Source organism: Fusarium falciforme, chromosome 1 (genome assembly GCF_026873545.1).
Source record: "Fusarium falciforme chromosome 1, complete sequence".
NCBI classification, from domain to species: Eukaryota; Fungi; Ascomycota; class Sordariomycetes; order Hypocreales; family Nectriaceae; genus Fusarium; species Fusarium falciforme.
In genome coordinates this window covers 1,572,825-1,593,789 of record NC_070544.1, presented here as the reverse complement: position 1 = coordinate 1,593,789, position 20,965 = coordinate 1,572,825, and the positions used below count along the sequence as shown (strand labels likewise).

Below are 20,965 nucleotides of genomic sequence, written 5' to 3'. Positions count from 1 at the left end.
GAGTCAATTTCTGGCCATTGAGCATCCCATTGATGTTGCCCGAGGCTAGATACGTCCAATTGATACTCGCGACATTGGCACTCTACTTTGAATTGAGGCGAGACTACGGTGGCGGAGGGTGCAGCTAGCAGGACAAAAGGGTGTGATCCAATTGCCCTTTTTCCGTATGTGCGGGCAAATGTCGTCAATCCCGAGTACATGCGTTGTTAATCGGCAGCCAAAAAGTAAGAAGGGAAAAAAAATTGAGCGCGAAAAAACGAAAAAGGCAAATGACTCTGGCCTCTCACAGGTTGAATTCGCTGGCGCATGAGCGAGGCAGCAGAGTCCTGCAATCGCTGCGTGTAAAAAAAAATGAGGTGTGTGCCAGAGTCCTGACTACGGGACCGGCAGGGCCGTGGCTCCCCCAACTCAATTGGTCGTGATGTGTGTGTTGTTGTCAATCGCCGGTACCTCGAGGCCTTTCCGGTTGTACCTGGAGACGGCAAGGGCCTCACAACCTGGGGCACTTGGAGATTCACAGAGGACCAGACTAGGACCTGCGCGAGACTCGTGGGAAGTCGCTGATGACATCCACCCATCCCGGCTTGGGACTCCATCCAATTCTTTCGTGGTGGGGACTTGAGTCTCCGTGAGACCCGTTTGCTTCAATGAGACCCCGGTCCTGTTGTCTCTTGGAGGGTGACCCACCTTGACACAGAAGGAGCGGGTCAAGGTGCAGATGCAGGCATTGAGCAAGAAGAGTGGGTCCACCCGAAAAGACCAGCGACGACCGGGACCCATTGTTTTGATCAGGGCCGAAAGACTGCTGGCATGGGACGTGGGCCGGCAACCTCGCCGGTAAAAGAAAGCTGTTGAGCTCGGTCATCTCGCGGCCACATTGAAATAGAAGCTCTCGCCCACCTTCAGAGCCTCTTTTTTCTTTCCTTCCTCTTCACCCACGAATGCTTCATATATAAGCGACCCTAACTTCGTGCGGTGCTAGACACTTCTTTTTTTCTCTCTCCCCCCCTCTCCACTCAACCTCGTTCCTCAACTTCTCCCCCAAACGCCCAACAGCGCGCAACCTCAGCTTTATCACTACAACCCCGTTTGCCTGCTGTTGCCTACAGCCGCCCTACAGACTCTCACCTACAACAACCAAGCAACGCTACCGCGCCCTACCGCTTCGACTCCCCAGCAATGGCGGAAGAGAAGGTCACCGGCGCTCCGGCGCTGGACACCAACATTGAGACTGGCGGCTTCGATGAGAAGCGAGGACAGGTTCCTCCCCCCTCCCACGCTCCTGCCAAGGGCCCCGCCGACGACGAGGAGCCCGATGAGGATATGGACGCCCTGATCGAGGACCTTGAGTCCGAGGATGGCCACCAGTTCGAGGAAGAGGAGGAGACCCAGCCCGGTGGTGGACGTGTCGTCCCCGAGGATATGCTCCAGACCGACTCTCGCGTGGGCCTAACTGAGAGCGAGGTCATTGCACGACGACGCAAGTATGGCCTGAACCAAATGAAAGAGGAGAAAGAGAATCTCATCCTCAAGTTCCTGATGTGTGAGTCTTCCCGCGGATCGAAGGGTCCCTTCAAACTGAACTATACTTTGAACAACCAAAACTAACGGAAAAACCCCACAGTCTTCGTGGGACCCATCCAATTCGTTATGGTACGTTTTTCTCTACAAAATGAGCATATTCCCGTTCAAATACGCCTCGATTCGACCCCAATATGCCCGGAAACAACTAGATGAGATCTGGGGTGAAGCTATTCGCAACATCGAGAACTTGGCCCCACCGGCCCACTTTTCTCGACATCATCGGATTTTTCATCCCATCTCAATTGCAACATCTGTTGACAGACTGACAATTGCGATCACTGGAACCCTTCTTAAGAGGTTCTCGTCGTCTTTTGCTGGCCTTGTCCATGTTGACAAATTGACCTGCCACCCCAAACCCCCACGTCCACAAAACTTGCCTCTTGGCGGAGCTCAGAGGTGAAGCTATCACCAACGAGAAGAGTCGCAAACACGTCGACCAGCTGCTATTGGTGAATCGTGTGGATGATTTTCAGTGCTCCAAGTGGAGCTGTTCTCATCTCCAACTTAGTTTTTCTCGTTCGAGTTCAATTTGACTAACAATCCACACAGGAAGCCGCTGCGGTTCTCGCTGCTGGTCTCGAGGATTGGATCGATTTCGGAGTCATCTGCGCTCTGCTTCTTCTGAACGCAGCTGTTGGTTTCATCCAGGAATTCCAGGCCGTACGTCTCCCTAACCCTTTTGGAACGATTCAAACTGACATAAACCTAGGGATCCATCGTTGAGGAGCTCAAGAAGACCCTGGCCCTTAAGGCTGTCGTCCTCCGTGACGGCACCCTCAAGGAGATTGAGGCCCCCGAGGTTGTTCCCGGTGATATCCTCCAGGTTGAGGAGGGTACCATCATCCCCGCCGACGGTCGCTTCGTTACCGAGGGCTGCTTCGTTCAGGTTGATCAGTCTGCCATCACCGGCGAGTCTCTGGCTGTCGACAAGCACCAGGGTGACAACTGCTATGCTTCGTCCGCTGTCAAGCGTGGTGAGGCTTTCGTTGTTATCACCGCTACTGGTGACAACACCTTTGTTGGTCGCGCCGCTGCCCTCGTCTCCCAGTCTGCTGGTGGCACCGGTCACTTCACTGAGGTTCTCAACGGCATTGGTACGATCTTGCTTGTTCTCGTCGTCCTTACTCTCCTCATTGTCTGGGTTTCTTCCTTCTACCGCTCCAATGGCATTGTCGATATCCTCCGTTTCACCCTGGCCATCACCATTGTCGGTGTCCCCGTCGGTCTTCCCGCCGTCGTTACCACCACCATGGCCGTCGGTGCTGCCTACCTCGCCAAGAAGCAGGCCATTGTCCAGAAGCTTTCCGCCATCGAGTCCCTCGCTGGTGTCGAGATTCTCTGCTCTGACAAGACCGGTACTCTGACCAAGAACAAGCTTTCTCTTGCCGAGCCCTTCACTGTCGAGGGTGTTGAGCCTGATGACCTGATGCTTACTGCCTGCTTGGCCGCTTCCCGCAAGAAGAAGGGTATCGATGCCATCGACAAGGCTTTCCTCAAGTCGCTGAAGTTCTACCCCCGTGCCAAGAGCGTCCTCTCCAAGTACAAGGTCCTTGACTTCCAGCCTTTCGACCCCGTCTCCAAGAAGGTTCAGGCCGTTGTCGAGTCCCCTCAGGGCGAGCGCATCATCTGTGTCAAGGGCGCCCCTCTTTTCGTTCTCAAGACCGTCGAGGAGGACCACCCCATCCCTGAGGAGGTTGACCGTGCCTACAAGAACTGTGTCGCCGAGTTCGCTACCCGTGGTTTCCGATCCCTTGGTGTTGCCCGCAAGCGTGGTGAGGGTGCCTGGGAGATTCTCGGTATCATGCCCTGCTCTGACCCTCCCCGTCACGACACTGCCCGCACCATCAACGAAGCCAAGCGCCTGGGTCTCTCCATCAAGATGCTTACTGGTGACGCCGTCGGTATTGCCCGTGAGACTTCTCGTCAGCTCGGTCTCGGTACCAACGTCTACAACGCTGAGCGTCTCGGTCTCGGTGGTGGCGGTGACATGCCCGGTTCTGAGGTCTATGATTTCGTTGAGGCTGCCGATGGTTTTGCCGAGGTCTTCCCCCAGCACAAGTACAATGTCGTCGAGATTCTTCAGCAGCGTGGTTACCTCGTTGCCATGACTGGTGATGGTGTCAACGACGCTCCCTCTCTGAAGAAGGCTGATACTGGTATTGCTGTCGAGGGTGCCTCCGATGCTGCTCGTTCTGCCGCCGATATTGTCTTCCTTGCCCCTGGTCTCGGTGCCATCATTGATGCCCTCAAGACTTCCCGCCAGATTTTCCACCGCATGTACGCTTACGTCGTCTACCGTATCGCCCTGTCCCTGCACATGGAGATCTTCCTTGGTCTCTGGATTGCTATCCTGAACAAGTCCCTCAACATTGAGCTGGTTGTCTTCATCGCCATTTTCGCCGATATCGCCACCCTGGCTATTGCCTACGACAACGCCCCCTACTCGCCTACCCCCGTCAAGTGGAACCTGCCCAAGCTCTGGGGTATGTCCGTCCTTCTCGGTGTTGTCCTGGCTGTCGGCACCTGGATTGCTCTCACCACCATGTACGCCAACTCGCACGACGGTGGTATCGTCCAGAACTTCGGTAACATCGACGAGGTCCTCTTCCTTGAGATTTCGCTCACTGAGAACTGGCTCATCTTCATCACCCGTGCCAACGGTCCCTTCTGGTCCTCCATTCCCTCTTGGCAGCTCGCTGGTGCCATCCTTGTCGTCGATATCCTTGCCACTCTCTTCGCCATCTTCGGTTGGTTCGTCGAGGATGGCCGCACCAGCATTGTCGCCGTGGTCCGTATCTGGATCTTCTCTTTCGGTATCTTCTGTGTCATGGGTGGTCTCTACTACTTCATGCAGGGCAGCACTGGTTTCGACAACCTGATGCACGGCAAGTCCCCCAAGCAGAACCAGAAGCAGCGTTCCCTTGAGGATTTCGGTAAGTTGGAATCTATCCCTTCGCACATTCATGACCATGTTGCTGACTCTTTTCTCAGTCGTTTCCCTCCAGCGTGTCTCTACTCAGCACGAGAAGTCTCAGTAAATAACGATGGTTTATACCCGGACTACCATCAGCCGGACTTTTCACTTTCGCCCTGTCCAAATTTGAATTGTACTGCTCATACCCGAGTACTGAGACTTTTGGAGCGGTTCACGAAACCTTCCATACCCTTAGAGATCGTCTTTTAGACACCTAATAATAAAAGTAAAATAAAAAAAACTCGTGCCTCCGCTGTGACGTGACATGATTTTTATCTTTGCGAATGGGCGAGTTTTTAATTGTAACCACCACCTGTGTAGAGCTTTAAAAAGAGGTGTTTCTGCGATAAATGACATCGAGTAGCCTTGTAGGTTGTCACGTGGTGTATCGTATGTTGGACCTGCCGGGTGGTTACGTCAGGGCAAAGCATCCAATCCAATCGATCCCTAACCTAACCTGACTTCCTTCGCCTACTTCCCGTTTTCAATGCCATCAATCAAGGCCAACGCAGCGTTCGACCATGTCTGGTACCTTGCACAAAATTTTACCAATATCTCATCTCTTTCGCTGATAGTCTCATAATTCTCGTCATTCTGTGGTTTCAAAGAGAAGCCTCAGTGGGACGGCGAAGATGAATCGCGACATCCCGGGCTATTACTATGGTACCATTATCACCTTGCGGATTCCCCCAGGTTTACTCACATGCTTGTACAGATACCGAGAAGAAGAAGTACTTCAAGATTGAAAAGTCGCAGACGGCGCCTTCATCAGCGTCATGGTCATCAAATGCTGTCAAAAGGCGTAAAGTTGAGGGTCAAGCCCAACAGGCGGCGAGACATAGAGCACATCTCGTACGGAATCACATCAAGAGGCACCGCCTCGCCCAGGATGCCGTTGCATCTGGTCTAATCGCTAGGGAGATTGGGCTCCCGTTTTCTGCAGAGCGTGGGCGCGGCAGGATGGAGGACGGTGATCTTGGGGCCGCAGCATGGGCGAACGGCGTGGTGGCCAAGGGGAGCGTGCCGTTTCCGTCTGGACCCACGAGGACGCGGTATGCCAATATGCCGTGCTTCTACGTTGCAGCAGAGGATGAGAAGACGGGATTGGGGGTTGCATATGCGAGTGAGTCTTGAGCGGGATGAGATTTGGTTAGGTGACGACTGACCGAGTGTGTAGCCTTGGATGAGGAAACACTAGTTGGGAGTCATATTCCCACAGACAAGAACGACAGGTATACATACTATGAGATCCCCATAGCCCTACTCGAAGGCTAACTTGGCGTAGAATCCACTTCTCGCGCGATGCGCCCAACTCTTCTGGGAGAGCCCAAGTCTTTCGCACCGAGATGATCCGGTGTCCACAGATGTCCTCGATCAAGTATCACCGTCCCACACACAGAATCCTCCTGACTTCCCGCGAGCCCGATCATAGCTGCGGAGTCTACTTCTTCTCACCACCCCTCTCCGATTCTGAAGACGAGACACGCCCTCAGTGGCGGCTTGGTGAGAGTATGTCTGAGAAGCATTTGCACACTTGGATGCCGGCTAATCTCACGGCAGCAAACCACTATCAGAGACTCTCTATCCGCCATGGCCTCCATGACGACTGGGTCGTCCACAGCAGCACGCCCGCTCCTCCCTCCTCAGACCTCATATGCGTCATTGGCTCAAACAGTGGCTTACTCCAAGTCCGCTCCAACGAGAGCCTCTCAGCCATTGCCCCTAGTGTCACCCCAAAGGGCATGCAACTTCCGCAGGAGATATTTACGCAGGACTTTCAACAGGGGAATCACAACGTATTGTTTGCAGGTGGGCGTCAACCGAGGCTCTGGAGAACTGACCTCCGAGCCCCTGAGGCACGATGGTCATTTGCAAAACACACGAGCTCGATAGCGCATCTGAAGAGTGTAAACCCGCACCAGGTTCTCGTCTCGGGTCTTCAGAGCTCAATGGCTCTCTACGACGTGCGCTTTCTGAGCCAGAACCCCAGAGGGGCCAGGCCACTGCTCAAGTTCCAAGATCACCAGAACGATGCGCACTTTCACATTGGATGGGATGTTAACTCGGATCTCAACGTCGTCGCTGCTGCACAGGACAACGGGACCGTGAAGATCTTCTCGCTTAAATCTGGACGGCGATTGCGGTGCCCAGTCGTGGATTCGATCAATGTCGACTCACCGATCAAAGCGCTCATGTTCCAGCGGATGCCGAGAGAGAGGCTGCCCAGCTTGTTTGTAGGCGAGGGGCCGTCACTGAGGAAGTTTTCGTTTGGGGCCGTGAAGTGGGAGGATGAAGTTTGATCAAGACCAGGTATTTGTCCTTAATTTTCGAGGAAATGTTCTGATACTTAGAAGAGTTGAGCTAAAACTTTGAAGATTTACTCTTGATTATCAAAAAGTCTCTTCTTAAATCATCAAAGAGCTGCTCTACCTTTACAGAAAGTCACTCTAAAAGCCATACGGGGCTGGGGAGGGACCCGGAGGGAACCAGGCTGAAGGGCCACTCGATTAGAATCTACTTCTTCTTCCTTATCCTAGGTTGCGTCCATTTTCCATCACAGACTAGCCCCTCAGTCTCCTTGCACCTATTGCAAGGGTCGAGAGATGATGATGCATGTGGGCGCTTGCAAGGGACTTTTTCCTTGTCACAATTGCCGCATTTGCCCGTGCAGCTCCTCGTGTGTTGGGACATGGAGTGCTTATCACGCATGGTATCACACTTTGGGCACTTCCCCTTGGGTACCATATGCGCATGGTCCTTTGTACCGCAGATGGCGATCTTCTCCTTCCGACAACGGGCACATGTTCCGGAGGTATCACCTTTGACGGTGACGCAGGGTTCCTTGGCCTTGACGCAGGCCGAGCACCTCCCGGAGCAGGTGCTTACATGCCTGCGCAACATGTGCCCGTCGACTTGACATCTTGGGCACTTCTCCCTTTTCTGTTCAACCTTGTCCGAGTAGCCGCGCGGGCAGTCGACCTTGTCTGCCTTGCAGGTGGAACATCCGGCCGTTGTCTTGACGCCGCAACCTTTACCAAGCTCTTTACAGCGTTTGCATCTCCCCATGCAAGACCTCTCGTGAGTGTTGACATTGTGGTAATCAAGACCGCACTTCGTACACTCATTCGTGTCGTCAAGCTCAAGCAAATGCTGATGAGAAAACCCCTCGCACTCGACGTTGATGGGGCTCTCTTTACACCGCGTACACTTCATCAACGGCCCCGTCGTGGGAACGCAAGGCTCACCGGCAACCTGGCAGGATTTGCACCTTCCTGGGCACCCGTCTCTATGATGCCGTAGGTATTCCTGCGTCATGAAGCGCTTGCACCGCACGCACTGAACTTTCGCGTCTTGACGTTCATGCGAGTAGCCTGTGCAGAAGTGCTGTCCTTGGGTCTTGCAGGTGATGCATCCAGATCCAAACGGATTAGGGATACAGGCCTTATCGAACTTTTGACAATATTGACATCTTCCGCGACAGTTTTTCCGGTGTTCGGGCAGGTTGTTGCTGACGGCCCCGCACCAGGTACAGGTGCCCGTGTTGGGCGGATCGCGTTGAGCAGTGTGTTGGGCGTTGCTCTTTGATGGGGAGGGGGGGCGGAGCGGCGTTTGGACGGCTGCTGGACGGCGAACAGCCTCGTCTTGAGGGACTCGCAGTTCTGGTCCCATAGCTCGAATGGGACGTCGGCGTCGTCGACATTCCCGATGGCAGCAGCCGCGTCAGCCTTGGCCTGGGATCTGTACTGTGATGCTCTACCCTTGGCCTGGAAGATCTCGGCTGGCCTCACATTGCCATCCAGCAGGAGCTGCAGGTTCCGGCAAACCTGCCGGCCTGAGACGTTCCAGGACGAGACGGGAAGAGCGGATGTAGGGCGCAGATGCGGCACTCCGCGGCTTGTAGTCGACGGCCCGGCTGGAGAGAAGGCTCATGTTGAGGTTTTCGGCATAAAGAGCCAACGCCGCACACTTCTGGTGGGTAGAATCGGCTGGGTCGCGCATGTCTACTGGAAACCGTTGGCTTGGTAGGAAGAAGCGCTCCTCTGAGCGCCCGAGCTGTACATGGGCCAGGAGGATTGACTTGTCCAAGAAAGTTTGCTTCAGTTGTCGTCCACGGATCATATCCTCGAGGTCTAAGTTGAGGACCTTGTTGTGGCATGCCATTCCTGGCTGCTTCGCCAATCATGGAAGCAGTTGGGTCCGTTGATGTCGCGCTGCCACTATAAATATAATGTGTAGCCTGCGAAAGGTGTCCAACCGCAATGTATGCGGTGACGAAGTCTCCGCCCTCATCGGCCCTGGAAAGATCGATCTTGGGCCATATTGGGTCAAGCATGGTGGGCCACCATACGGGAGCACCAAGGCGATACTGCAAGGCAGGTAGCTGCACAGAGGGGTGCGTCAACAAGTTGAGCAGTCGTTCCCGACGCTCTTCCGTGGCGTTGGCCGCTATATATAAGAACCAACCCTGCATAGACCGTGGCAAGTCGTCGCGAACGGTAGCGGCGAGCATGAGCTGCGCCAGGGACTTGATCAAAGTGCGGACGTGTTGTCGATAAGTCTCGACGCACCTCTTGATGTCCGGGTTGTTTCCCATGTCGTTGACTACAGAGGTCAGTTGGTTGTCACACACACACACACATAGCCTAGGCTGTAGAGAAAATAGGTACTTACCGACTTGGGTGTTTGCTGGAAACAGAGAAAAGATCATCTCCTTGGCTTCTAGTGTCAATCCGAGACACCTGCGCTCGTGCCCTCCAATGGCCTCCTGGATACGTCTTTCGATCTCCTCCTCGTCATCCATGTTGACGGTTGGCATGTTGTCTAGGACCTTCTGTATATTGAACTTTTCAATCTCCTTCATTTCCTCTTCTGTCATGCCGTACCTCCCGGCGTCGTTGTCGTCGTCGTCGTCGTCATCGTCACTTTCATCATCATCGCTTTTGTCTTCGTCGTCGCTAACATCGCTCTCGCTGTCTTCATTGGGCGAATCAAGGTACATGTCATCGTCACAGACGTAGTCATCTTTATCGTCATAGCTGTCTTCAGTGGGAACGTCAATGTTCATGTTGTCGTCGTCACCTCCGTTGCCGTCTTCGTTATCTTCGCCACCTTCATCAGCATTGTTGAGGCTGCGCTCAGGGTTATTTCCATTCTCAGATGAATCACCCCCAGGCCCGGCCAGCCACATGAGCTCGTAGCCACCGGGGCCATCAGGGAACGCCCACCACTCTGCTCCAGCAGGCACTTCCTGGTTGACGGGAGGCTGGTTTCGAGGCATCTATTCCTAAAGTTAGTGGCTTGGGATCAAAGCAACAGTGGATATCTTCAGACCTACCTTGGAAATAGTATTGGTGGAGGGGGGAGAGGACAGATAGAGGATGGGAGGAGATAAAGGAGGAGGAAGAGGAGGAGCGGCGCTATGGGTGCCTTTGATATCCTTCACTGAGGGGGATAGGGGGCGCTTGGTTGATATCTGATCCAACCACACTTCAGAACTTGACCGAGTGGGTGAGATGTGGGTTGGAAATCGATGAAGATGAATCAGAAAAGTCTGAAGTGACTCTGGCAGGCGTCACTCAAGAGCGTCTTTGTGCAAGTAAGTGTGAAGTCGATGCAAAAGCTCTGACTGTCGCAGATGCTGGAGGAGGGTGAGTGGAAGGAAGAGTGCTGATTATAACTCGATGAGCCGACCACTCCAGATTATCGAGTTCCACTTGTCGTGAGACACCTCCGATGTATCTCATCTGTGAAAAGATGAGGCCGTTGCTTGTCGGTTCAACAACCTATGCAACTATTTCCAACAGAGGCAGTTGGTCCGGGGATACAAACGAATTAACAGCGAACCCCATACACCCGCAATGCGTCGGAATGAGAGGACGAGCGAATATCGGCGAAATAGTACGGGAAGTGGCAGCGGCAATGGCCATCCGGCCTGCACTGTCAAGGGCCGGCACCACATCCGGACGAATCATTCCTTTTCAACGGTTCCAATCAGGAAGCGTTCAACGGCAAATGGGCTTAAACCGATGCCAACGTTACCTGGCAGACGAAAAAGAAGGACCCGGAACTGCTCTCCTGGCACTATAAACGAAACCAGGCTTGCCAACAATAGCAACTTGTATGAGAGACAGCCTAGGAGAAGACGGCATCAAGCGAGAGACCCGCTGACCAATCGGCGCCTTGCATTAGTTGCGGCAACTTAGCTCTGTGCGACTTGGGCTGGGGCCGCGGATGCAATGTTCCAACCCGGCCTCCTCCTTGTTTGGTAACGATGAGGCCGAAAGGAATCTTTTGCATTTGGAGCTTGTTTTCCCTTCCCCCCAAGACTAGTCATGCTTCTCCGTTTCGGTGAGCTTGCAGGTATCTTCCTGTTGCTTGAGGGTGTGGGCGGAATATGAAATGACACACTCTTTGCACGCCTCCCCCTCAACAGAGCCATCGTGCATGGGCAATCCCAACGTGAGACGCGGCACTCGCATGACGTACCACCCCTCCATAGTGTCAGGGGGCATCTGACCTGTTTCAATAGTGTGATATACAATGTCTTGAAGTTTACCTTGGCCTTGTCGACTTCCTCCATGTTGGCCCACAGATCGGCCTCGGATTGATTCAAGCTAACCTTGAGATCCCTGATAACTCGGGAGATGACGCTGCTAACCCTGCGTTTCAACGTTTCGCTTTCCCAAACTCAGTCCACTGAGGTGCTGAGACCAACGTCGTGCTTGAACCGTTCGATGACGGGGCTGCGTAGAAGCTTTTGGTTTCGCACTGGCTGGTTTTCGATCTGGACTCTCGTCTCAGTCTCCCTGATCCGCCCTTCTCCTGCCAGGTGCTGGTAGACTATACAATTATAGAATCTGTGCTCGGGCTCATCGCCGCCATCGTTGGTATTGTTGTTGTTGTTGTCGTCGTCGTTTCCGTTGTTATCGATATCCATGGGGTCCCCGTTGCCGTCGCCGGGAATATCAATATCCGTGCGGTCATCGTTGTCGACGACGAGACGTCCGTTCCCAGGCGCCATCTATGTTCTGGCCCTAAAACATTGTCCACTATCTAGCTAGACATACCATTAGAGATGCTGCTGATGAAGAAGGAAAGAATAGGAGTATGGTTTAAGGAGATTAGGGAAAGAATAGGAAGACCCTAGGGAGAGGATAGGAAGAAGATAGAAGAGGATACGACGAGGATATGAAGAGAGTGGAAGATATTAGGAGGAGGAAAGAAAGAAAAGGTAGGGAAATGAAGGGCACGGGGTAATTTATCAAGGGGAGGGGGAGGCTAGATCAATCAAAGAGCTTAGTCTTCTTCCCTGGCAATGGTTTGTTGTCTGCAACCATCTGGCTGGCCGTGTCAAACAAAGGTGATTGATTCCTCGGTGGACATTCCCCTTTGGTACTACAAATCCACGTAACCTTAGCAAAGGACCAAATCAAACGTATTCAAGCTGCTCTTGCTCTGTTTGTATTACTTTCTTCGGAAGAAGAGGAGGGTCGTGGTCAGAGACAACCACGCTTGGTAGCCTCGTCAAATTGATAAGGTTGGACATCAAAATTGCACAATACTATGTCTACTTTTGACGGCTCTGCCAGTTTTGCACGGAGAGACTGCTCGGAACCGGGAGGCCGCCGCTGCCGTGCATTCCTAGACAATCAAGCTGACTGATTTTCTAGATTATTCCATGAGTCGTGGGCCATCTTCGATGTAGCTCGGCCGTGAATCACGAGGCGGGTGTCCGTCAGTTTTGACGCAAGTGTTTCCATCAGGGGCAGGTGGCCCGGAGGACACAAAGGGGATAATAATTTAGAATGAAAGAGGGAAAAAACTCTTCGGAAACATACCGTGACCTATGAAAACATCCTTCCGGTCTGTAATATAAGGACTGACAAGAAGGGAACAAACAGTCGCCGTCAATGTTACCAATCAAGAAGGGTTAAACGGCATGCTGCATGGCAACGTTCCCAGCCAGACGGGAAATCAGGCACGGCATTGCGTACCTAGTTGAACAAGGGATATTGCCTATAACGTAAACCAACTAGCCAACAATAGTTTGCGGCGGGATGACTGACGACAAAGGAGAGAGGGCGACCAAAAGAAAAAAAAAAAAGTTAGCATTAAGAAACAAGATTCCTGACAAATCAGGGCCTTGCATTACTTCCCGCAACTCCTTGGTAGTTAGTTGTGTGGGCGCCATGACTAGCTCTGTATTACTTGCGCCGGACCGCGGATGTCACATTTCAGCGGGACTGTTTGCCTATTTGGTAACGATAACACTAAAAAGAGTCTCCTACATTTGGAGTTTGCTTTCTCTTTCCTCTATTCAAGGTCAAGTGTACCCAGGGTCCCATCTGCCCGAAATACGAACTACTGACCGAGCAATGAACGAAAGGAAGCAGTGACGAGACCAAGGCATCTGTCATTACTGACTTTAGGAAAGACTTTCGATAGCGGAGGATAGATTTACCATAGAGCACTGTGAGAAGGGTACCATGTCTATCACAAGTGTCATCATAAGCCACACTTCTGTCTAGGCTATGAGTCTTATGGGAAACACTCTGTACAAGGCCCTTTGCCCACCCTGGATCAGGCTGTTCATCTTGCCCAAAGATTCAACTCCAGATAATGAAAGGCAATGGTTGCTGAGGAGTTGCTGAGTGCGTCGTGGCTAGTTGGTATACCGAATTCGCTCCCTTAGTGATGGCGTCACAGCAAGGACTTGGAATCAATAGTTTTGGATACCTTACATACCTAATGCGTGCATACGTGCGTGCATACCTACATACATCATGACCAAAAACAAAACCCTCCCCGCAAACTCCATGGCGTTGAAGCCCCTGCCAGAACCCAGCGTACAAGTGATGATGATACAAACCTATTGTATGCATGCCGTTTCCCCCCTAGTGACACAGTGAAAGAAAGCAGGTCTTGGAAGGCCTGATTTGACAAACAGCTAACCTATGCACACAAAAAACACCCTCCCCCCAAAACGCCAGCAAAACAAAAACCACCAACCCATTACATTTTTTGTTGTGGTGCGGTCGCGGGCCCCTAGCGGCTCCCAGATGAACAAGGCCGCGCCGGGGACTGTGAGCTCAGGTTGAACGAGCCCACGAGGGTGGGAAACGCCTTGGCAAAAGCGTCCCCCAGCTTCCAGTTGTCCAGGTTCCGCAAGTGCCGCTCAAAGACGGGGTTAATCATGAGCTCGTCACCGTCCGGGCTCTGGAGCAGCGTGTCGGTGTCCTCGTAGGGCCAGGAGAGCGACAGCGTGGTCGTGAAGGGGATAAAGAAGTTGTCAAAGGGGTACAGGAGGGGGTTGTGGTCGCGCACGAGGCGGTCCCGCATCTTGGGGAAGGGGATGTGATCGAGCCAGGCAGCATGGGGGACTGTGAGCTGCGAGGGACGGGGTGTCATCCACTCTGGGAGACGGTCGTAGTTCTCCTGAGTGGGGGAGATCTGCCAGCGCATGACAAGAAACATTATGTAGAGGACCGCGACGCGCTCGGGTAGCGTAGAGATGTCGGGAAAAGTAGCGAGTATATCGGTAAAGACTTTAGACAGCGGGTGGCTGTAGACGCTGTTGGAAGGGTTGAGAAGCGAAGAGACGGACGGATAGCGAGGGCCAACGACGTCTTGGACGGGAAGACCGTCGGCGGCACGCTGGCGGCGCTCGCTGAGAAAGTCGAGGAGGAGGGAGTCAAGAGGGCACGTCGGCGCGCAGTTCTTGATGGGGGCCGAGCAGTCGACGAGGCTGGGGTCGCTCCGGGGAGGGGCGTGGCCCGCGGCAGAGCTCATGGCAGGACTATAACCAGGACTATGAGTACTTTCAGGGGTATGGGCGGCCGAGAGGGCATGCGGGTGCTGACCCTGATATTGCTGCTCCTGCTGGGGCTGCCCCGGCCTCCCCTGCGAGCCCCAGCTTGTAGACCTGCTGTGCAGGGCGCGCTCCTGGGAGACGCCTGTCCAGTCGTGCTTCATAGGCACGTGATGATACTGAGGCGTGTCTTGGGCGCCGTTGATGCCGTTCTGAATACGATTCACCCGTTGCGCCGGGTCGAGGAGAAAGTCTAGGCCTAGACGCTCAGGACCCAGCTCAAGTCCGTGTCGGAGCTCATGTCGTTGTTGGTTCAGCTGGCTGGTAGCGTGAGATTCGCTGGTGGGAGTGCCAGCAGGATGATGGTGTGGCGGCTGCTGAGGGTGCCAGTGCTGAGAATGACTCTGGCCAGGAGGTGGCTCATGACTTGGAGGAGAGGCGGCACTTCCAGGCGTTGAAGCAGCGTTTGTGTTGGTATTATTGTGGTTGCTGTGAACGCTCAAAGGAGGTTGATGATGTGCCGGAGGGGCATAAGTCTGAGCAGGTGATATGTACGCCTGCTCAACAGCACCTGTCCTGCCTGTTAATCCCAAAACTCGAACTGGGGGGCTATGGGGAAAATAAACTTGCCCTGGCCGATGAGCGGCTGAAGCATGGCGACGATGCCAGCCAAGCGGCGCTTGATATCGGCATTCTCCTGCTCGACAACCTCCTTTGCGCGGAGGACGGCCTGCAGTTCCTGATATGGCTGCTGATTTGTGAGCTCCTGGATGCGGCGCTCCAGCGTCTCAATCTGATTCTTTGTACGTTCACGGATGGCACGTTGAGCCTCTCGATCTTGAGAAAGTTAGCGACATGTCGAGCAACTAGTGAAACAAGAGCCAAGATGGAAGGGTTAAGTCGATCCGGAACCACAACCGACCAGGGTGTGAAAGAAATCAACCTGTCATGACTGCAAACTCACCATTAGCTCTCTTCTTGGCCAACTGCTCAGGGGTCAGATTGGCAACCCCACGACTCCCCGGCCCCGTCTTCTTCTTCTTCCGTGCACTGCCGTCGTCCCCCGCAGCCGGAGAACCCACCACGTTGGCCGCCTCGGCATCCCGTTTGACGCCGGCCCCATCGTCACCCACTGGGGCGGGACTCTGTACCGGTCCCGCTCCCGCCCCCGGCGTATCGGGGCCGGGACTCATTGGAGCACGACAGGACAAGGGACGGGAGAGGAGAGACCAAAAAAGGGGGGACCCCCTTCCCCGTGAGACCTTGTGATTCGGGGCTCGGTAGTTGGGATATGCGCGTGTGTGTGGAGAGAGAGGGAGGGAAAAAAAAAAAAGCGGGATGCGGCTCCCGCAGCTTGGGGGGTGCGGGATATCCACCCCCGACCGCAGAGATGTGAAAGGGAAGAGAACAAAGAAACAATCGCCAACCACGACCGCGCTCCTTCCTTCCTTGGCCTGATTCGTTGATCTCTTGACTCAAAAAAAGACGAACCTCGAGTAACTATAGTAGGTAGTGGGATCAGATGGGGAAAGGGGAAATAACACGGGTATTGCTGTGCTTATGGGCCCCCCGGACACGACGACACGCGTGTCTGCCCTCAAGGCTGTTGAGATAAGAGAGGGGGGATCGGGGATAAGGAAAAAAAAAAAAAGCAAGCCAAGGCTAAACCTGACCGACCGTCGTACAGAGAGGATTTTTTTTCTACCGGGTCCGTGGGAACATGTTGCAGCTGGGGAGAGAGAGGCAGGTTGCGCCGCAGTCCCGAAGGGGGGAAGGTTGACTCATAAAGCCCAGGAGGTCCAGGTTGGCACCGAGTCATGGACCCCTTGGAGCCTCGAAGGGGGCGTTGCACAGACCACAAGGTTCGTGCATCCAGCAGACCCACGGGCTCAGAGTCCAGGCTGTCAGGTGACCCTCGCCAAGAAGGACCCCAACACCTCCACAGCAATAACGCCGAAACTCTCTGCTCTGTGATGGAGTGAGTTGGACGGGGGTTGCCGCATCATCGATTGTTGAATATTGTGTAGTCCGAGGTATGTAGGAATCAATCAATGCATTTCCCACAATGCCAGCAACTGCCGCTTCTTGCCCTGCCGGCAACACTTGAAGATAGTGTTTTGCGCGATGGACAGGGTGGCTTAAGCCAGGGTCCAGCCCCCCGTCCTTCCATCCTGGTTGGTACCCTTTACGACAACCAAACAAACTCATCATGGCACTCAACATGACCTCAAATATGACCCTTTCAATACATCCATATATACGCCTGTACAATTACGATGAGGCCGCGCGCAAAAATAGCCCCCTATCTCTCTGTCATCTCTTCCAGACAGTGTTGTATGCTACGTACCCAGGTACTACAATGGGCGCCCAATGTTGCATTCACCCTTGATCTTGCCCTGTACTTGACCATCCGGACACTCTCCGATATTGATTCCACCCGTCCGGTCTCCTCCGCCCACCCGCCGCGCTCAAGCCACACACGGCATCAGCCATATCCCACCATCACACATCTCGCAACTCCATCCATCACTCGGCTGATGCCCTCGCAAGAGCTTCGTGCAAGTGTGGCGGGAACCGGTATCGCAGCTGGCTGGTGTAAGTCGTCAAGTCCAGCGTCATCTGCTTCAGCTGCTCCACCATCAGCCGTCGCGTTCCCTCGTTGCCGCTGAACTGTCCACTCGTCAGCTGCTCCCGCTGGCGGACGCAGCAGATGATGGTCCACATCAGCAGGTTGGGCACGTTGATCGAGACAGGCTGCGACAAGCCCGAGAACTTGGAGGCGTAGGCTCGGATCGTGCTGCCATCGCCCGCCGCGTCCAGGGGCAGAATCTCGAGGCTTCGGATTTTCTATTCCTCATGTTAGCACATATGACGCTTCATTTCACGACTAGGTAACTTACGTCGAGGCATTGAGCCCACTGTCCGGCCTCCACCAGTCCCTTGATGCTGCTCATCTCCAGGAGTACCCGGCAGGCCACCTTATTCTGATCCTGGATTCTCCTGTAGAACATGGCGTCTCGCTCGTACATGCTCATCATAGTCCTGGCGAGCTCCACCGGGTCATCGATGGCCGCCAAGCTGAGGCTGCTGCCTGCCTCCGCCTCTTGCTCACCAGCACGGGGCTTGACTGGCATAAGTCGCATGGGGTCCTCTCCGATCTCGATGGAGACAGCCTCGCTCAGCGCCCGGCTGACAATGGCAACGACAGTGTCATACTCGCCGGCGAGATGGTACAGCAGCACCGAGTCTGTGGTGCGTCCGTTTTCGTCCGCAAAGCTGGCAGCCTGGAGTGTGACCGTGTTGACAAAGTCATCCTCAGCATCCAGACCGATGAGCGGGCCGCGCTCCTCGATAATGCCACGAATGCGCTGTCCGTCTGGTCGAATATCGCCAATGAGCTTGCTAAACTCACGGGTTTCCAGAACCAGCTCTCGCAACGCCTCGTGGCAGAGGCTACCGTGTCGCTGACCAGCCTCACCACCAAGGTCCCGGTTGAGACAGATCAGTGTCAGGTAGTCTACGGCAGATACAACATCCGCGGCCCTAAAGTCTCGCGTGTAGTATCCGATCATGCGACCAAAGTTGATCTGTGGTAGGTTCTTGGTGCTGTAGCTGCGAAGGTCGTTGGCCGACGACAGAGCGTCACTCGGCCGTAGCAGACCGTAGAACTCGAGAGCCAGACCAAAGTGAACTGCATCCACATAGGAGAAGGGATACAAATAGGCAATGGCATCCTCAAACATACCCGACAGGATTTGAAGATAGAAGAACATGCCGAAGCTGCCGTTGCTGTCCTCCGAGCTGGCCTTGGGGAAGTGCTTCAGACCAATCTCTCGGATGCTGGACTGCAGCTCGGCCAAGCCGTACGACTCTCCCGCCATTTCGATAGTCTTGTCTCCCTCTCGCGCCAGGTTGAACTGCAACCAGATCCAGTCGTTGATGTCCGTGTTGAGTCCGTCCAGGTTGCGGTTTCCAAGCTCGATGCGTCCAATGACCTTGTAGCAGGCCATGCGGAAGGGGTCTATCGAGTTCTCAGGCGCGTTGCGTGATCGTTGGATGTACTCATTCGTGCAACGGTCCAGAAGCTTTCTGTTGGTGATACGTCGATCCTCGCTCGCTGCGTAGTTGTTCAAGTATGTGGCAAATGTCCGATCAATGCCTCGGAACTGGTTGGTGTTGTCGTTGACATACTTGGCTGCCTCGTTCACATGTCCAGAGCGTAGCAGGTAGAACACAATAGCCCACACAAACTCGCCCTGAACCTGCTGCAGATCAGTGTTGTCGGGGACAAGATCTTTCCGGGCAGATCGTAGTCGAATATATGCCTTGATCTTGCTGACAATGTCGGGGAGACCACCGAGCTTCGCCTCGTGAGGGTGCTTGGCGATGAGCGACTCAACCTCACGCAGGAACTGCTTCTCGAGGAATCTGTTTGCGCCACTGAGAATGCGCTTCCTCATCTCCACAGACTTGGCCGAGTTGGGGTTCTCATTAAGATACATGTCTGCAAACTCGCGCTCCTTGGCTGTCGCGTTGTTGAGCGTCGTCTCAGCCTCGGGGTTCTCGCCTACAATCTCCATGACAGCCAGATACGCCTCCACAACATGGGGCGCGTGAGGCTCATGAGACTTTTGTTCCGCAGCTGCCAACTCGGAGAGGATGGGGTAAGGGCGCTTCGACATACGAGCCGCGTTGAGATGGCGAATCTTTTCAGATAGCCGCGTCTGCCTCTCGCGAAGCACTCGATCGTCGGAGGACACACGACCATCCAGACCTCCAGCCTCGGAGGAGCGGTCGACGTCTGCGAAATCTGTCTGATGGGCTCCAATTCGGCTGGGAGTTCCAATCACAGAGCGGTGAAGTGTCGACTTGCCAAGCACGCTGCTCTTGCCAGCTCGCGAGGGAGCGGTGCTCTTTCTTCTAGAACGGCCAAATGCGCTCTGGGATTCGCGTCCAGCAGTCGCCGTGTCCTCGCGGGGTGTGATTCCAAAGTGCTGGTAGATGCGCTTCCTCTGCGCCTCCCACTCCATCGTCACATTGTCCTCGAGGAAGTTATCAAAGTCGCGAACCGATCGTTCGAGTCCATCGGCAATCATGCTGAGAGTTGTCTTGGTCTGGAGGTTCGAGAGATAGGTTTCGACATCGAGTTCGTTGGGACCGTGAGTCGCTCGCTCAGCGCGACCAGTCTGAATGTCGAGAAGACCGAGGTCCTTGGCAGCGGCGCTGGGGTCGACACCGGATGCCGCCAACAGGTAATGAGCCTTACCATCCAAAGGCTTCTCGTTTGGCTTGGACTGAAGCTTTCTCAATCGGTGGCGCAGGTCACCCAGACCAAGCTCGAGGCTTGGGAGGTCTTCCATATTCGACTTGCCGTCGGCCTTCTGGCTCTTTGCGAAGAGACTGTCAAAGTAGGCGCCGGCTGGTTGCGACTGAGCTTGAGATTGGCCATTGGCAGCCTGGCTGGCAAAAAGACTACCACCTAAAGTGCTCGCGCCCAGGGCGTTGCCGCCCAAGATGGAGCCCGCCATGTTTTGTTGAGGCTGCTGCTGTTGCTGCTGCTGCTGTCCGGTTCCGAAGAGAGAGGGCTTCGCTGCCGTGGCGGGTTGTGCGAGGGAAGAGCCAAACAGCGATGGCTTCGGCTGGTTCTGCTGCGCGTTGCCGAACAAGCCTCCCGTGGTGCCGGTCTGGGCATTTTGCGCTGGCTGGCCAAAGAGCCCCGTGCCCATGGCCGCGCCTTGCTGCTGCTGCTGTGTGTTCGCCTGGCCAAACAGACCGCCGCCGGTGGTAGCTCCCGCCTGTTGTTGGTTTTGCTGCTGCTGTGGCTGACCGAACAGACCACCCGTAGTCGCGGGTTTGTTTGCGCCAAGGCCGCCTCCAAATAGACCTCCAGCTCCAGTTGCACCCGTTTGCTGCTGCTGATTCTGCGTCGACTGTCCAAATAGACCTCCGCCAGACGTGCCTCCCTGCTGCTGGTTCTGCTGTGTCTGTCCAAAGAGTCCGCCGCCCGTAGTTCCTCCCGTGCCGCCACCAAACAGTGAGCCTCCAAGGCCACCGCCGGTGTTGCCAGTCTGCCCAAAGAGAGACATGGCGCCTCAGGATATAGGTGGATTTCGACGACCGCGAGAGGGGAGAGGGGGCGAGGATGATGATTTAGGTGGGCGATTCGTCTGGTTTCGTGGTTGAGGAAAAATAAAGGTCGGTCAACAAGAGCTCTTCGGTGCGCGTCTGTCTAGAAATTTGGAGGTGGACCAAGGCAAGGCTGGGATGATGGAGTGAAGCTTGGACCAATCATCGACGAGAGCCGTTCCCAGGCAACGCCAGGCACCCCTTAGCGCTGCAGGCCTCAAAGAGCTGGGACAAGTCACTACGTTTTCAGCTCCATGTCACAGCTTCTACAGGCCCAGAACAAAGCCATTGATATCAATATTGAATGAATGTGAGGCAGATTAACTTTGTTCTATTTCTTTCACCATTTTAAAAGCTTCCCCTATCCATCTACATATATGCCATCAATCATTACTACCATATATAGGTACCCATTATCCGACGCCATTTGCCCAATCCGAGTGTCCCAGCTGTTCTATCATCAAAACTGCAAT

At 54.4% G+C, this 20,965-nt stretch overlaps 4 protein-coding genes across 4 annotated transcripts; 2 read left to right on the top strand and 2 right to left on the bottom strand.

Annotated features, from left to right (window-relative positions):
- Nucleotides 1–1,179: 1,179 nt before the first annotated feature.
- Nucleotides 1,180–4,622, top strand: NCS54_00040800 (Plasma membrane ATPase; the record flags this gene model as incomplete). The annotated part of the gene is made up of 5 exons (XM_053146060.1): nt 1,180–1,543; nt 1,625–1,653; nt 2,134–2,244; nt 2,294–4,517; nt 4,576–4,622. 5 exons carry the CDS (start codon nt 1,180–1,182, stop codon nt 4,620–4,622), a joined length of 2,775 nt encoding a protein of 924 aa, XP_053002035.1.
- A 423-nt stretch (nt 4,623–5,045) lies between these two features.
- On the top strand, nt 5,046–6,858 carry NCS54_00040700 (Hypothetical protein; the record flags this gene model as incomplete). The annotated part of the gene is made up of 6 exons (XM_053146059.1): nt 5,046–5,081; nt 5,134–5,221; nt 5,274–5,681; nt 5,736–5,790; nt 5,844–6,067; nt 6,119–6,858. The coding sequence occupies 6 exons, from the start codon at nt 5,046–5,048 to the stop codon at nt 6,856–6,858; spliced, it is 1,551 nt and encodes a 516-aa protein (XP_053002034.1).
- Nucleotides 6,859–13,603: 6,745 nt separating this feature from the next.
- Nucleotides 13,604–15,559, bottom strand: NCS54_00040600 (Hypothetical protein; the record flags this gene model as incomplete). Its single annotated transcript, XM_053146058.1, has 3 exons — nt 13,604–14,942; nt 14,993–15,203; nt 15,331–15,559. 3 exons carry the CDS (start codon nt 15,557–15,559, stop codon nt 13,604–13,606), a joined length of 1,779 nt encoding a protein of 592 aa, XP_053002033.1.
- Nucleotides 15,560–16,892: 1,333 nt separating this feature from the next.
- On the bottom strand, nt 16,893–20,452 carry NCS54_00040500 (Hypothetical protein; the record flags this gene model as incomplete). The annotated part of the gene is made up of 2 exons (XM_053146057.1): nt 16,893–17,213; nt 17,267–20,452. The coding sequence occupies 2 exons, from the start codon at nt 20,450–20,452 to the stop codon at nt 16,893–16,895; spliced, it is 3,507 nt and encodes a 1,168-aa protein (XP_053002032.1).
- Between the last annotated feature and the right edge of the window lie 513 nt (nt 20,453–20,965).